The following is a 16,341-nucleotide window of genomic DNA, read 5'->3' as shown; positions in this document are numbered from 1 at the left end:
AAGGTGGGAAGTCCTTCCTCAGTGTGCGGGCGGTGGGGGGTGGACTGTGGGTGGGCAGCGAGTGGGGTGGACAGTGGGTGGGCAGCGTGTGGGGTGGGCATAGATAAAGAAGGGGTGTGGACAGTGGGCTGTGGGCTCTTCCTCTCTGTCCCTATGGCCGTCAGAGGGTGCACTGAGCCGTGTTAACAGCCCGTCTGCTGGTCTGCCCCTCCCGCTAGGCTGGGAGACCCTGGAGGGCTGGGACAGCACCAGTCATCGTGTTGCCCTGGGACTAGCACGGTGTCTGGCACAGGCTGGGCGGCTCGGTGCGCGCTGTCAGGTGAGGGAGGGAATGGACGGCCCGCCGCATGGACTCACAGGGCTCTCTGCAGGGATGCGGAAGGCCTGACTCTCCAGCGGCCACGGAAAGGAAAAAAGTATCATGATTCTCTCCCCCCACAAGCTCGGTCTGAGTCTACTGCCTGGCGTGGCCACTGGAAAGATCCTCAGATCCAGGCTGAGGGAGGGGACGTGTGTTCTGCACGCCAGGCTAAGGAAGCTCTACTTGAGAAGCACATGAGCCAATCGGGAATTATTTGAAGGAGAACCACGGGTCATCAGCACCAGGGTGTGACTCGTCCAGAATTCCCAAGCAGCTGCCTACCATCCCAGAGCCTCTTGGGGATCTTCATGAATATGGACTTCCAGGCTTTGCCCAGTCGGAATGTCTGGCCTGAGAACCGAGCCTGGGTTTACCCCATATTTTACAAGTGCGGTGGCGAGTTGCCTGAGGAGGGGGACCCGGGTTTGAGCGGACATTGTGAGTCACGGAACGCACCTTGTAGCCGTGCCCCATCAACGGGAAGGATGCGGTGGCTGCAGAGCTCTGTGGAGTGGCTCATGGGGGGAGGGCTGCCCTTGGCAAGAAGGAGAGACTACCTGCTTTCGGGGGCCACCACGGCCACCGGCTCGGGTCAGGGGTGCCGTGAGCTCCAGGAATGGGGAGGGGGACGAGGCAGTGCGGCCGGCCATGTTTCTGGGATTTTAGGATGTGTATCAGGATTGCGGCCCAGGGCAGTCCTTACTCACATCCCCCACAGTCTTCTCATTCCCCTCGGTTGGCGGTCAATAGAGGTACTCACTCTATTTTAGGTTGTATTTTATCCATTAGGGCAAAGCATTCGCCTTTGGAGAAGGCCGGTGGGCTTCCAGGAACGTCTCCTGTACGTGCGAGAACGTGGAGGGGATGAGCCTTCCTTCCCCCTGCGTGCTGGGGTGGCTGGGGATTCAGGCCCCCTGGTCAAGGCCCTGGTGGGAGACCCGGTAAGGAATAGCCCCCAGAGCTGCCCGCGGGCCAGCCCCCAGAACCTCTGACCATGTTACCTTACATGCAGAAGGGGCCTTGCAGACGTGATGAAGTTAAGGGGATCATCCCGGCTATCTGGGGGGCCGGGGGTCATCACAACAGCCTGTGAATGGAGAGGAGAAGGCAGGAAAGTCGTAGATGGAGCAGAGATGGGAGCCACGCACTGCTAGCTTTGGAGATGGAGGAAGGTGCCGAGAGTCCAGGAACCAGGGAGACCGCAAGGAAATGGATTCTTCCCTGGAGCCCCGGGGAGGAATGCCGCCCCGCCTATATGTGGATTTTTGCCCCGTGAAGTCCCCTGTGGGCTTGTCACATCTGACACTCTCAGGTGGCAGACCCAGTGGTGTTAAGCCACTGTGTTTGTGGTGACGTGCTAGAACAGCAGAAGGAAGCTGAATCAGGACAATGTCCGAGATGATCCGTATTTGCCACCAAAGTATGGGGAGGCAGAACCAGAGGCGGAGCTTTATCTGACTTCTGGAGAATCTGCACGGATCTTCACCTTGGTCAGTGTTTCTTGAATCCTGGACTCTACCCTCTTGAAAGGGCTGAACCCATGGAGCCCCGTTTGGGAGACACAGCGGCAAAAGTTCAACATGGTCGCAAAAGCACATCAGGCTCGGAAACCACAGAGCTAGATCCGGTTGTCAGGCGGCCACTCACAGGATCCGGGATGTGCATTTAGATTTACCACTGGCGTGAAAACAAATAGTTAACACAAATTAAGACGGAAAGTGTATGCAGGGATTATACGCAGGGAAGGTTGGAAAAAGTTTCCTAGGTAAGAAATGAACTGGGGGTGTCTTGTACCCAGAGGCAACATTTTGGCTTCCCAGCCTCCCACCCCACCCCAACAAATGCTGTCTATCTGTACGTCTCCATTTGACCGCCATCATCTGGTCCAGGGCCTCACCTCTTCCTGGAAGGTCAAAGGGAGAAGGCTGGTCTGGGGACGATTTCAGGCAGAGAGAGGGAAAGTTAAGGGACCTCCTACTCACTACTAATATTTTGCCCTAAAATGAGACACAAGTGATGTGTGAGCATTAGGAAGCTATTTTTGGAGACATTTTGATAAAGAAAGTAATCATCTTGGAGCTAAATATTATATCAGAGATAATATACTAATACATCCTGTTTCTTTGCATACCATATTTTATAAAGTGCCCCTATAACCAGCCAAACATGCCACTCATGCTTCTGCCCCAGGGCCTTTGCACTAGCTGTTCCTGCCACCTTGGACACTCCCCTTCCTCCTCACGGAAGGGAAGTAGGTACACGGTTTGTTTCATCCATATCTGGGGACTTCATTCAAATGCAATCTTTCCTCCGAGGACCTCTCTGACCATCTTCTTTAAAATTGCAACCCCCATCTGCCCTGTTCTTTCTGCTGTCCTCTCTTTTTCTCCATAACACTCTGTACCTCTACCATACTATGTGGTTTACTTGTTTATTTTGCTTATTATTACCTCCCCACCTAGAATATAAGCTTACTAGGGTATTTTTGTTTTGTTTTGGTCGCTCTATAACCTGCTGTATTTCTAGCAGCTAAAATAGTGCCTGGGACATGCCAGTTACAAAATGAGTATCTTTTGAATGAAAAAAAGTGTGTCTCATGACCCTCTTAGTGATCCCAGGAGAAGGAAGTGATACCTTCCTTTTCTAGATGAGAAAGCCAAAGACCAGAGGTGATAATTTACTCCCCAATTTTTGTTTCTGGGATCTGCCTGCAAATCTTTTCCTCTTTATTTTTCATTAGAAAATGAGATATTCAGAACATTTAAATAATACAGACCTGAACAAAAGGAGGAAAAAAGCACCAGGGACAATTATTACTAGTTTTGCTATATAGAAGGTGTTATATATAGACAATTTTATATCACATTACAATACACCATTAGTTGCATGCTTTTTTTACTTAAGAATATGCCATTAATATTAAACGTGTCAATAAACATATATTTGCAACGTGATTTATTAATTGCTGCATGGTATTTCAGCATATTGATGTGCTACAATCTTACATGACAAGTTGGATATAAAGTTTATTGGTGATACTTTCTTCTTATAAGCAACATGGAAGAGAATGTATTTGTAGCCTTTTTTTTTTCTTTTTATACATATATGATGATTTCCTTTGGAGAAATCCTTAGAAGTATGGATTTGTTTCATTTAAAAATAGGTATATTTTCATTTTAGGTGTTGTTTTATTTTAAATTTTACTGCGGATTACTTCCTGTAACAGTCACACAGGTGTGTACCTCTCCAATGATACACGGGGGTGCCTTCTTTCCCACAACCCCCCCCATAATGTTACAAGCCTTCTTAACTATTACCAGTCCAGCAGCCAAAAAGCCCATGTCTTGTACTGTAATCACATATTCACAACCCAGAGGAGGAGGACACAGGGCACACAGGGTTTGAACTTGGGTTTTTGCAAGGCTAGGCATTGTAGTGACAAGAGGGTGAAGTGACCCCTGGATCCTGTGGGACACTGTGATTGGCTTGTTTGAATAATTCCATGGCTGGCAAGTTATTAACACTTGCTACTCAGGGACACGTAGGAGCTGTGCCTGATCCCCTTGATAAGGAGGGCTGTTTGGTTAGGGGATCTTCTCTGCAGGAGCAGAGTGTGAAGGCCATCTGAGGTCCTCCTGGTTTCACCAGATGTCACCACATAATGCTGGGCCTTCATTATAGGCCTTATACCACATCTTCCTTCCTCCCCTCTCTTTCTCCAAAGGAAACCACTATCCCAAACCTGACATATTTCATTTCCATATATGTTTTCATATTATCCTTTTTATATAAATATTCCAAAACAATCTATTTTTTTTCAAATTACATCAATGATAGGACACATCTATTTGCAACTTTCCTTTCCACACATTTTTGTGTTTTTGAAGTTTATCCTTAAATTTATTGTAAATAAATTCATTCACATTAGCTGCTGTATATTATCAATTATATGATAAACCCATGTTTACCTCTTCCCCCACTGTACTCTTTTGCTATTAAAAAGTGTTTTAATAAGCAATTTTGCTGCCTTATGAACCCATGTGAATGTTTATCTTGGTATATAACTAGAGGTAGATTTAGAGGGCAGTAGGATTTGCTTATCTTGAGCTTTATTGTATTGCCAAATTGCTTACCCTTTGCCAGGCACTCATGCATATAACTCAGTCTTGTGATGTTGATACTATTATCATCCCCATTTTCAGCTGAGGAAACTGAGACACAGAGAGACTAATAATGCTCAAGTCACCCAGCTAGTGAGTGGAAGAGCTTGGATTTAAATTTGGGTAATATGGCTCCAGAGTTTATGATCTTTAACTATTGTACCATTCTGCGTATAACAAATACCAAATGTATTCTGATTTGGTTTGGGCTGATATTACCTTATTTCATCCTTATACTTTCAACCTTTCTGTGACAACATGTTTAGGTATATTTCTTATAGGTGACATTTGGCTGCAATTTTTTTTAATCCAATTTGAGAGTCACAGTCTTTTTAACTGGTAAATTTAGCCTGTTTACATTTATTGTGATTTGATGTATTTGGAAATATTTCTGTCTTCTTGTGATTTTTGCTTATCTTACTTTTTCATTGCTTCTTTCTTTCTCTGATTTCTGATCTTCTATCAATTGACTGAGCTTTTATTTATTCTGTTTTCTCTACACTAGTTGAGAAGTACTACATTAAGTTCTATAATTTCTTCCTGTTCTATTGGTGGTTATCCGTAAATTGTTTTCTAATATACATTTTTGAGTTAACATCTAAATTTTTTTAACAACCTTTTCCTCCTCTGGAGAATACCAGATAATGCTTAGGGAGTTTTAACCCTGATCATCACCATCCCCCTTCCATCTTAGCTCTAACAATAGTCATTAATATGGTTTTATACAGTTGGTATGTGTTTAGAATTAATTGTATGTTTACTACTTTCTTTTTTCTGGATTTGCTTATTTTTCTGAAGGAGCTTCTTTTGTAGTTTTTACAATGAGGAATGTGTCTTCAGTTTTAATTTTTATTTATGAATAATAGTGTTTTTCTGGTGATAGAATTATAAACTATAAATCATTTTTCCTTAGCACTTTAAGAATTTTGTGTCTATGTCTTCTAGTTTTTCTTTTTTCTTTTTTTAACTCTAAAAGGACCAAAAATTCTGGACATCTGTTCATGGACTACACACACAATGTGGATTTTATAAATAGACCTCAGTTTATCTAAAAGATGCCCCAAATTATAATCTCATCTTTATATAACAGAATAGTCCCTTTCAAAATTTTTTATTATTTTTTAAAAAGATTTATTGATTTCAGAGAGAGGGAGAGCCAGAGCATGAGCAGGAGGGGCAGAGAGAGAGGGAGAAAGAATCCCAAGCAAACTCTGTGCTAAGCACAGAGCTGGATAAGGGCCTTGATCTCACGACCCTGAGATCATGACCTTAGCTGACACCAGGAGTTGGACACTTAACTGATTGTGTCATCCAGTTGCTGCAGTCCCTTTTTTTTACTCTTGAAAAATTTGTTTTTAGTTTTATTCTTTTCTCGGTAAGTCATTCCCTCCTCACACTGCCTCAACCATTTTAAGGCTTTCTCTCTGCTTCTGGTATTCTTCAGTTTCAATATGGTGTGCTTTGCCATTTAAGGGTAAATTTACTTTTATAGGTCTTATTTGCAGTTTCTCTTTGAATTTGAGGATTCATGTTTTTCAATTCTTGAACATTTCTAGACATTGTTATTTTGATATTGACTTTACACAATCCTCTCTTATCTCTCCTGGAATCTTGTTATGCATTTGTTAAAATTTCTCCTATGCTCTATGTCTTTTAACCCTGATTTCATATTTTTAAAATCTTTGTATTTATCTATGCTACATGCTGATAGATCTGTCTTCCAGTTCACTATTTTTTTTGTTGCTTATGCTAATATGTTATTTGATCTATTGTGATTTTTATTTCAGTGATTATTTTTAACTTCTAGGGGTACTATTTGGTTCTTTTCCAGGTCTCTGTGTTCTTTTTTTACAATGTCTTCTTTTATTTGGATTTCCAAAGATTTTAAAATGTCTTTACCTATTTAAAATATACTTACAGCTTTTCTAAGATTGGCATTCCATTTTGTGACGTTCTTAAGATTGCTATTCCGTTTTGTGAAGATCTTTGAGTCCTAATGGTCCTGATTATTTTGTATCTGATGACTCTTACTCCCTGTTGTATATTTCTTCTTGTGTGTTGTAATTTTTTCAGTGTTAGTGTGTGTGGCTTCTTATCTTTGCAGGGCACTGTTGATTGTCCAGAGTGGTTTTGCATTTGTTTTGCTTGCATCCAGGGATATCACCAGCATGGAGCCAATATCATACTAATTTCTTTGCTCGAGAGTTCTTGAACCCTGTGGCAACATAAATTTTGGCCCCAAAGCATTTAAGGCAATGCTCTGATTTACATTTTAAGGAGTAACCTTTTACTCTATTTAACTCAGAGGCTGACAAGTTTCCTGTTTCCTGAGCTCATGAGCACATTTTTCTGTATTTCATATTTTCACGCAGAGTTAGCGAATAGTCCTTCAGGGGTCCCAGCTCCAGGCAGACATCCATGTTCTCACTCACCATCTGGTGGAGGCCTCTTCTATCCTAACTCAGTGGGAACCACCTGCCCCACCTTCCCCACAGCAGCCACATTACCAACGCTCCTGCTCACCCTGTGATTTTTCTCTGTTTCTGGCACCTGGACATTTACCTGGCTTTCTCCCAAACCTAGCTGCACATGTTTAAAAAAATGTATTTTATCCAGCGTTGTAGGTGTTCATAATGGAAGATTTTTCACATTTTCTAAGCTTGCCTTCTCACCGGACCTGGAATTTGCTTCATAATGTCCTGGCTTCTTAGTCAAGGGCTTTGCACCAGGGTTGAGCTCGGGGTGGGGGATACATCTGGGCAAACAGAAGGATAGCCCCTCCCAACTCCTCGCTGCCCTCTTTAGTAGATTTTGTGGAGGAAAGCTGCCTCTGGGAGAGAAAGGGGTCTCCATTCAGTTCAACATTTTGTTATAGGTGATACGAGGAAATGTGGAATTTCCCAACCACACGTTTCCAATTCCTCACATAATGCCTCCCTTTTACAGTTTCCCTGAATCCATAATTATATTGAATCACAGCAGCAAACACCATCCTGGAAACAAACAACATCCCAAACCACAAGCAGGCCAACACTCAGGCAGGAATTACACAGAGGCTGCAGAGAAACTGTTCTGCGTGGGCTCTCCATGCGAGTGAAGTGGGAACACCGTGGCCACTTTCCATTGCTGCCTGCCATTTTGGCTTCTGAACCATCAATATATGACTGGCTTGTGGGAAAGCCTGAATCAGAACACTTCAAAACAGTTTTGCTAATCCAATTGAAGGTCTGTATTGTTCGTTCTTACCAGATTTGAGGGTTGTTGGCAGAAGGGAAGATGAAATCTGTAAAGCAGTTGGTGGAGTCCAGACAGCTGAGTTCTGTCCAGAGCTCCACACAGCAACCCTACGAGCTGTGGCCCCAGAGCGTACCCCCCTTTCTTCTGCTCTGTTTTGGTCAACATCTGATGTCAGCACTGTGAGCTCTGAAAAATGCATAAGGCTATGAGAAGGTGAAGGTTCACTTTAGCCTCACGGACCAGACAGCAACAACATTCGTCATGGCCAGAGTGGGATATGTGAGGGGGTGGGGAAAACATCAGGCATCTGGGTCCTGCCCTTCCCAGAGCCACAGACTGGAAACAGCCTTGGATCAGAGTCGGAAGAGCCTAGAACAGGCTGTGTAGATCAGGTGATGTTCAAGGGGAAGACAGTGTGGGTCCGTCTGTGCATCCTGTGGGCTGAGTGCTCGCCCCAACATGCAAGCCTGGTGTTCTCAGCTCCCACTGCCTTCAGGATCAAGTCCAGATGCCGCCCAGCAGCCCAGCACCTGCCTGCTCCAAATCCCCTGCTTGTTCAGCTTCACCTCCCTCTCTCCATCCTCACCAAACAGACTCTGCCCTGTCGCCGCTTTGCACCTCCTGTCCTCTGCCTGGAACCCCTTCTCTGCCCCTCCCAGGCCACAAGCCTCCTCTTCAGTCTTTGTGGCTATTGACAATGGCCTCCTCCTCCTCCTTGAAGCTGGCTTTCCCCTTTCCCCATGGCTGGAACTTACCTCACCGAGGCCAGGCTCTCAGCCCCTTGTTTATGCTTCTCTGACACCTGACGATCACAACTGGACACTTGTGAACACAGGTTAGGTGTCAGGAGCCCAGCTTCCTGGGGCCAATTCTGCCACGAATGCCACGTGCCTTTGAAAAACTATGGCATTGGGCTCAGTTTTCCTGGAGGGGCTTAGCCTGGGGGCTGGCTGTGGTCCCACCAGCCCTGACCCCAGTGGCTGTGGGCTCCCCGCTATGCAAGCACATGGTCATGTTCACACTGGTGCTCAGAGGTGTGAAGGGCTGCGTGCCTGCAGAGTCCTCCAGGAGACTTGGGGCAGGTGCGTGGGGCGGGGGCCTGGCTGTGCGGAGAGTGATGGGTTGAGGGGACACCCCATCTCTGACCTCTGGCCCTCAGAGCTTCCTCAGGGCATCGGGTTGTGAACTCCCCTCTTTTTAGAAAAAGGATGAATGATGAGCTCCACAGCCAACTTGTTATTTCCCGCCTGGTGGTGTGAATTCCAGAAGGAGGCAGGAACTCAGGGTTTGTGAGGGTCCAGGACAGAGTTTTCTGTGGTGGGAAACAGAGTGTCTGGAGATGCTGAGCAGGTGAGGATGGATGTGCCAGATGCTCTTTGGGCAGGCGTGCCTTGCTCTGTGTGTAGAATGGAGTCATTGTCAAAAACTATTCATGTCGGCCTCCCCCATGATGTGCAGAAGGCCTGTGGGACGGGAGCCGGCTGAGACCCAGACTCGGCACCAGGCATTGCCGCACCACCCGTGAGTGACCGCGGTCCTTTGTTGTTGGCTGTCACTTGGAAGGCACATCATTGTTTCAGGTGCCCTTGTTAATTAAACTCACTGTTACAGGGGAGGAGACTGAGGCCAGGGGCTGTAGGTAGCTGGCCCAAGGTCACATAGCTGTGGACGGGCAAGGCTGGGATCTGAGCCCCAAACCTTTGGTTTCGCTGCCTCTCACAAACCCAGGCCTTCCACTTCCAAATGGGGTTTCTCACCCCCTTGGCCCGAAGGCCAACATTTCAGAAGTGTCTGGGTGGCTTTAAAAAGATCCTGTTCTGGACCCCTTCCTGGAATTCTGACCCCACGGGTCCTGGGTATGCTTTAATCCCTCCCAAGCACGTCTGTCCCGTGTGAGAAATGCTGTCCCTTGGCTTGGGCAGAAGGCTGCTGACCAGTGAGGAGGACCTGGCTAACTTAAACTCTGGGATCAGTGAGGGGTGGAGGAAGAGGGGCTGCTGGAGGGACCCTGGAAGGGAAGCAGGATTCCAGGCCTGGGAGATGCAGAGCACCTGCAGGAATGCAGGAGGGGAGGCCTGGGCCCAGGGGTTGGGCTGGGCAGTCACGTGGGGCTGGACGGGGTCCCCTGACCGTGTCCCCTGGTGGGGTCTGACTTCCAGATGCCCAGCTGCTCATGGGCTCCTGTGCCAGTCTCCCTGCCCATGGGGCACATGGCCACTGCTCCTCGAGTAGCCCCCGGGCCCTGCTTACCGTGATTCATGAGACATCTTGTGGTGGGCAGGAGGGGGGTCTGCCTCCCATATGCAAGACGACTGGTGTGCATGTTGGTGTCTTGGCCTTTTCTCAAAATAGGCAATGGGTTGTGCTGGGAGTTAAAAATATTCAAACCCTGAGGGACCCGCCGAGAGAACTAAGAGAGAGCCTGGATGAGCGGTGTGTGTGTGAGTGCGTGTGCAAGTGTGCATGTGAGTGTGTGTCTGTGCCGGTGTGTACGTATGTCTGAGCGCGTGAGTGTGTCTCCGTGTGTCTCAGTGCGTGTGTCTCCGCGTGTGTGAACGTTTCAGTGTGTTGGTGTGCGTCTCCGTGTGTGTGGGGGGAGTGCGTGTGAGTGTGTCTCTGTGTGTCTCCATGTGCGTGTGTCTCCGCGTGTGAACGTTTCAGTGTGTTGGTGTGCATCTCCGTGTGTGTGGGGGGAGTGCGTGTGAGTGTGTCTCCGTGTGTCTCCGTGTGTGTCAGACCGCGTTCTTCTCCCGAACAGACTGAAGAGCAGTGGTGCCTCCCTCTCTAGGCTGTGGTGCATGTTACCTGTAGGCCCCGCCCACAGCAGGTGCTCAGGTGACAGGGGCCCTCCCACCGCCCAGCTCACATCCGGCGCGGTGGTGACGCCTCCCCCCCTCCTGGCACATCATCAGCCGTGCGCCCCTAACCCAGCTCTGGCCCCTCTGATGGGCAGTCACCCTTCAAGGAGCCTCAGCCTCCCCATCTGTGAAATGGGAGCGGCGTCCTCACACCACAGAGTTGTCTGAGTGGTCGAGTGAGGTAGCCGGCCCGTGAGAGCATGGGGCAGCCAGACTTGTCACTCAGGTACAGAGCCTGGCAGCCTGCTTTCCAGCCGGGCGCCTGTCCCTCCCGATTCCTCCCTGGTCTCCTCTGGCCTCCTGTAGATCGCCGCGTGGGGTTTCCTCTGCAAGGATCAGTGTCGTGGGCACGCGCGCCAGGCATGCCTCCATGAGCCCATCTGCAGGGGGCAGGCGCCTACCCCGGGCCATTCATAAGCCCCCAGATCCCAGTGTTAATAGAAGATGAGTCAGGTGTACCGGATCACTCGCGATTCCTCCATTCCCCCCCGGAGACACGGGGCTTCTGCTTTCCAAATACCACTTTGGAGCTGGGATGTAGCCCGGGAAGTGGAATAGTGTCGAGAAGCTCCTGCAGGGAGGCAGGGTAGGGCTGTCCTGGGGGCTGCTGGGGGTCGGCTCGCTGCCGTGTGCGTCCTGTGGGTCAGGGCGCTCGCAGAAGTGCGAGAGGTCTCCTATGGCTGTTGGAAGAATTCAGCACCAAACAGCCCGGTACCAGGTGCACGGCTCGCCCTTCCCTCCGTACGGTCACTCGCCTCTGCTCTGATTTCTGCGCCCACTTCTTTACCTGACACTCTAGCGGGACAGGCTGTCCCCCCCGTTAACTGGGTGCTTTCACGGGATGGGCTCATGGCCGGGCAAGGCTGGGAGTTCTGGCTGGGACTTGCTCTGGGCGGGAACAGGACCCCTCGGGGCTGTTGTCTGTTCCACACCGCGGTCTCTGCGTGGCCCTGCAGACACGTGTGGGAGAGCACACACCTGAGCCAGGAGCCCCTGGGGAGCTCTGCTCTCAGGAGGGACGGAGAACCCATTGCCAGGAGCCACCGAAATCTAACCCGGAGAAAAGACGCCGTTCCCCTAGGAAACGGGCTGAGCCGACCTCAGAATCAGCAGGTGGCCCGTCGGAGCACCTTTCCAAGCGGGCGTGACCAGGGGCCACGGTGCCGTGGGCTTCCACATTTCCTGGGAAATCTCAGACCTGATCCACATGTATCAACAGGCTCTACTCATTCTTGTGACACTTTGTGGAACTTTTGGTTTGGTGTGTTTAACTTTTCCATCAGGACGGGTTAACGTAGCTTTTCCTTCCATTTCGAAGTAAGGCTCATTATTATTACTGTGTGCGGATTACAAATAGCACACGTCGGAATTTTAGAAAGGATGGGAAATTGTAAGGAGCACATAACATTCCCCATAACACATAAGAACACAGGGTGAATGGGAAGGGGCACTGGGAACGTTCTGGATCTTTCCAAGGGTTTTGGTTACTGCACAGGCATGCACATTTATCAAAGCTTCAGCAAATGCACACTGAAGATTTGTGCATGAGGGTCTGATGTTCAAAGGAAAGCCATAAGCAATTATTGACCAAGGTTAATGATAAGCATGATGAAATGTTCAGATGTCTGCAATTTGCTTCAAAGTATGTTAAAAAAAGTAAAATGGCTTGATGAAGGATGGATAGATAGGTATGTGAGGAACTAAATATAGTAAAATGTTAGTGGTACAATCCAGATGGCGGGTATACGGGTATTTGCTATGAAATTCTTTCAACTTTGCTGTATGTTTGAAAATTTGCATCATAAAATACCGAGGAACAAAGATTACTATTCAGGAAAAAATCCGTATTTACCATCCAAACATAACCACCAATAATATTTTAGTGTACATTATTTTCTTTAATTTTCATTTCCAAGAATGTATAACTTTCTGTAATTCAGACCTTCTTGCTTAAAACATTTATTTTCAAGGCACCTGGGTGGCTCAGTCATTAAACGTCTGCCTTCGGCTCGGGTCATGATCCCGGGGTCCTGGGATCGAGCCCCGCATTGGGCTCCCTGCTTGACGGGAAGCCCGCTTCTCCCTCTCCTCCCTGCTTGTGCTCTCTCACTGTCTCTCTATCAAATAAATAAATAAAATCTTTAAACAAAGCATTTATTTTCATTTTTCTCACTCAGAATTGTAGCATAGTTTGTGTGTGTCTGTGTGTCCTAAAAAGTCTTCAATGTGTCATTTTTAAATGAAGGTGTAATTTACGTGCGGGAAAACTCACACACGTGAGCACATGGTTCCATGAGTCTTGAGAGACGCTTGCAGGCAGGGAAGCCCCCCTCCGCAGGCTCACACCCAGCCACCGAGGCCACAGGTATGTTTTCCAGAAGGTCATCGAAGTAGCATCCCAGTGCACGCAGCCCGTGACTCTGGCTTCCTTCTTTCAAGCACAGTGCCTGTGGGCTCCGTCCACGTCCTTGTTTGTACACTAGTTTGTTCCTTTTTTTTTTTTAAAGAGATTTATTTATTTGAGAGAGAGAGTGGGGATGGGGCAGGGGCAGAGGGAGAGGGAAAAAATCTCCAGGAGACTCCCCGCTGAGCACAGAGCCCGACGTGGAGCTCAATCCCACGACCCTGGATCGGGACCTGAGCCGAAACCAAGAGTCGGACGCTCCACAGACTGAGCCCCTCAGAGGCCCCAGTTTGTTCCTTTTTATTGATGGGTCATATTCCTTCGTAAGGACGTGCATTGCTATCGTTTTAATGCTTGTGGGAAGTCGTTGCATAATCATTGCATGTTTTATTTATGCATCCCTTGGTTATCTGGATATTTAAGATGTTTTATTTTTTCACTCTTACAAACGCCATCACAGCAAACATCTTTATACATAAATCACTGTCATCAATTCCTGGGAAGGGAATTACAAAGTCGTAAGCTGACAACACATTTTTCAATTAAGAAGGTTCTCCTTGCATGTCTTTATGTGGTTCGTAACAAGCTTGGCTCACAACCCCACCAGTGTTTATGACCTCCCTCCACTTTTTGATGTCATCACTATAGGACGGACTGGAAGACTACGCGAGCCTCTGACGTCCGAAGTCATGGAGACTAACCAGGACACTTCCCTCTTCTTGATGAAGATCTTGGAGGAGCTGGACAGCAAGCAAAGCACCGTCTCCTACCAGGATCTGTGCAAGTCCCTTTGCGCCCGCTTTGACCTGTCGCAGCTCGCCAAGCTGAGAAGCGTGCTCTTCTACACGGCTTGTCTCGACCCCAACTTCCCAGCCACGCTATTCAAAGACAAGATGAAATGCGCCATGAACAACCAGCAGTCCAAGAAGATCATGGTGGCCGCAGACATCGTGACAATATTCAACCTGATCCAAACGAATGGGGGCGCTGCCAAGGAGAAGCTGCCCACCGGCCGGCAGAAGGTGCACAAGAAGGAGGCGTCCTTCGAGTCGTGCAGGTCGGACACGGAGGTATGCACTGCCTCCATGTGCGAGCCGCTGAACTGTGAGCTGAGCGAGAGGCCCTTCCACCGGGGCTACCCCGCCCGGCAGTCGTCCCAGGGCCGGAAGGCAGACCGCAAGGACTGCCCACAGTTCGTGCCCGCCTCTGAGCCCAACTTCCTGCTGGGGGTCAGCAAAGAGCTGAAGAACCGTGCCGCCTCCCTGGACCGGCTGCAGGCCCTGGCCCCCTACTCCGTCACCAGCCCCCAGCCCTGTGAGATGCAGAGAACCTACTTCCCCATGAACATCGAGAATGAGTCCATTTCAGATCAGGACTCCCTGCCCATCAGCCAGGGCATCAAGGAGACCTTCATTTCCAATGAGGAGCCGTTTGTGGTCCAGTCCTGTGTCCAGAAAAGGAACATCTTTAAAGAAGATTTCCACAATCTGATGACCGTGTCCCCCAAGTTGGTTGGCCCCGCTAACAAGGCAGAGGCTGAGCATGGGGAGCCCCAGGGCCAGAAGGAGCCCCACAAGACTCCCTTCTTCAATCACAGCTTCAAAATGCCCTACCACAGCCAGTACCTGAATCCCGTGTACTCCCCTGTGCCTGACAAAAGACGGGCGAAACACGAGAGCTTAGATGACCTTCAAGCCTCCACGTATTTTGGTCCCACGCCAGTGATGGGGACGCAGGATGCCAGGCGCTGTCCGGGGAGGCCAGGGAAGCAGACCCCTTGGCCGGCCAAAAGTTGGAGCCTGAACACCGAAGAAGTCCCTGACTTTGAACGGTCCTTCTTTAATAGAAATCCCTCTGAGGAGAAGCTGCTCTACCCAAATCCCAGCAGCCAGAGCCCCAGTTTCCCAACCCCAGACAGGCGCCCCACTTACCTGGCGCCAAAGGACCAACAGCCGATCCTTCCCGTTGGCTACACGGCAAAACCAAACGGGCTCAAGTCTAAAGAGATCTCGTCCCCTGTTGACCTGGAGAAGCACGAGCCCGTCAAAAAGTTCAAAGACAAGAGCATCAGCTGCGCCGGTGGGCAGCTCAGCTCAGACACCAGCAGCGTGGGCACCCAGACGGAGCAGCACGGGCTAGAGCCCAAGAAGTGCAAAGATTTGTGCGCCATGGGGCAGACCAAGTACAGTGACCGGCACGCCACGAAGCAGTCAGATGACGACTCGGAAGTCATCAGCGATGACATCAGTGACATCTTCCGGTTCCTTGATGACATGAGTATCAGTGGCTCCACGGGGGTGATGCAGTCCTCCTGCTACAACAGCATGGGGTCCTTGTCTCAGGCTCACAAGTCCGACGGCGACAGTTCCCCCGAGCACAGCCTGACCAAAATCGCCAACGGGTTCCCCGTCAGCCAAGGAGAAAATGGCAACCGGCCTGAAAACAGCCACCACTCGGAAGAGGAGCTGAAGACCAGCGTGTGCAGACTGGTGCTCCGGATCGGCGAAATTGAACGGAAGCTCGAATCGCTGTCAGGGGTCCGCGAGGAAATCTCCCAGGTCCTGGGCAAGCTAAATAAGTTGGACCAGAAAATGCAGCAGCCTGAGAAGGTGAGCGTGCAGATTGACCTGAATTCCTTGACCAGCGAGGCTCCGTCTGATGAGAGCGCCTCCCCGAGGATGTTCCACCCGCACGACGGCCCCCGGGGGCCCAAGCTGGAGAACGCGGCCGACTGGTACTGCTCAGACGCCAGTGGAAGCAACAGCGAGAGCCTTCGAGTCAAGGCCTTAAAGAAGAACCTCTTCACCAGGCCGTCCTCCAGGTCCCTGACGGAGGAGAACAGCGCCACGGAGTCCAAGATCGCCAGCGCCTCTAACTCGCCCAGAGACTGGCGCACCGTCACCTACACCAGCCGTGCGGGCCTCGGGGAGGAGGAGAGCAAGGACAGAGGCCCCGGGGAGAGTAACGACTGGCACCGCCGGTCGAAAGAGGTAATTTCCCCCACGCCCACGAAGCTGGGCCCTCGCGCTCTTGCAGCCCTGGTGCGTGTCCCGGCCCCGCGCGTCACAGGAGTCAGGAAGGAGGAGGCCTTCCCTCCGTGTGCCGGCTCTCCTGCAGATTTGGCGGGCTTTCCGTGTTAGCACGGGGGGACGGCCCAGACGGATCGTCTGTCCCGCTGGCTCTGAGGGGTGCGTGCTGCCAGGCTGCCCGCGGGAGGAAGCGGGGTTTGGATACGGGATGGGTGGCAGGGGCCAGATTCTCGTAGAATGGGGAGCGTGGGGGAGAGGCGGGTGTTGCCAAGGATGACGCGGGCCGAGGGGC

At 49.8% G+C, this 16,341-nt stretch overlaps 1 protein-coding gene across 1 annotated transcript in view; it reads left to right on the top strand.

Annotated features, from left to right (window-relative positions):
- Positions 1-13,709: 13,709 nt before the first annotated feature.
- Positions 13,710-16,341, top strand: part of MINAR1 (membrane integral NOTCH2 associated receptor 1) — a 7,798-nt gene continuing 5,166 nt past the window's right edge. The window contains exon 1 of the mRNA XM_035024362.1: positions 13,710-16,010. Within this exon, the coding sequence (XP_034880253.1) occupies positions 13,710-16,010 (2,301 nt within the window). The remainder of the gene's footprint in view (positions 16,011-16,341) is intronic.

This window comes from Mirounga leonina, unplaced genomic scaffold (assembly GCF_011800145.1).
Source record: "Mirounga leonina isolate KUSES-001 unplaced genomic scaffold, KU_Mleo_1.0 Mir_178, whole genome shotgun sequence".
NCBI classification, from domain to species: Eukaryota; Metazoa; Chordata; class Mammalia; order Carnivora; family Phocidae; genus Mirounga; species Mirounga leonina.
The sequence above is the reverse complement of the archived record's forward strand: the minus strand, read 5'-3'. Positions and strand labels throughout refer to the sequence as shown.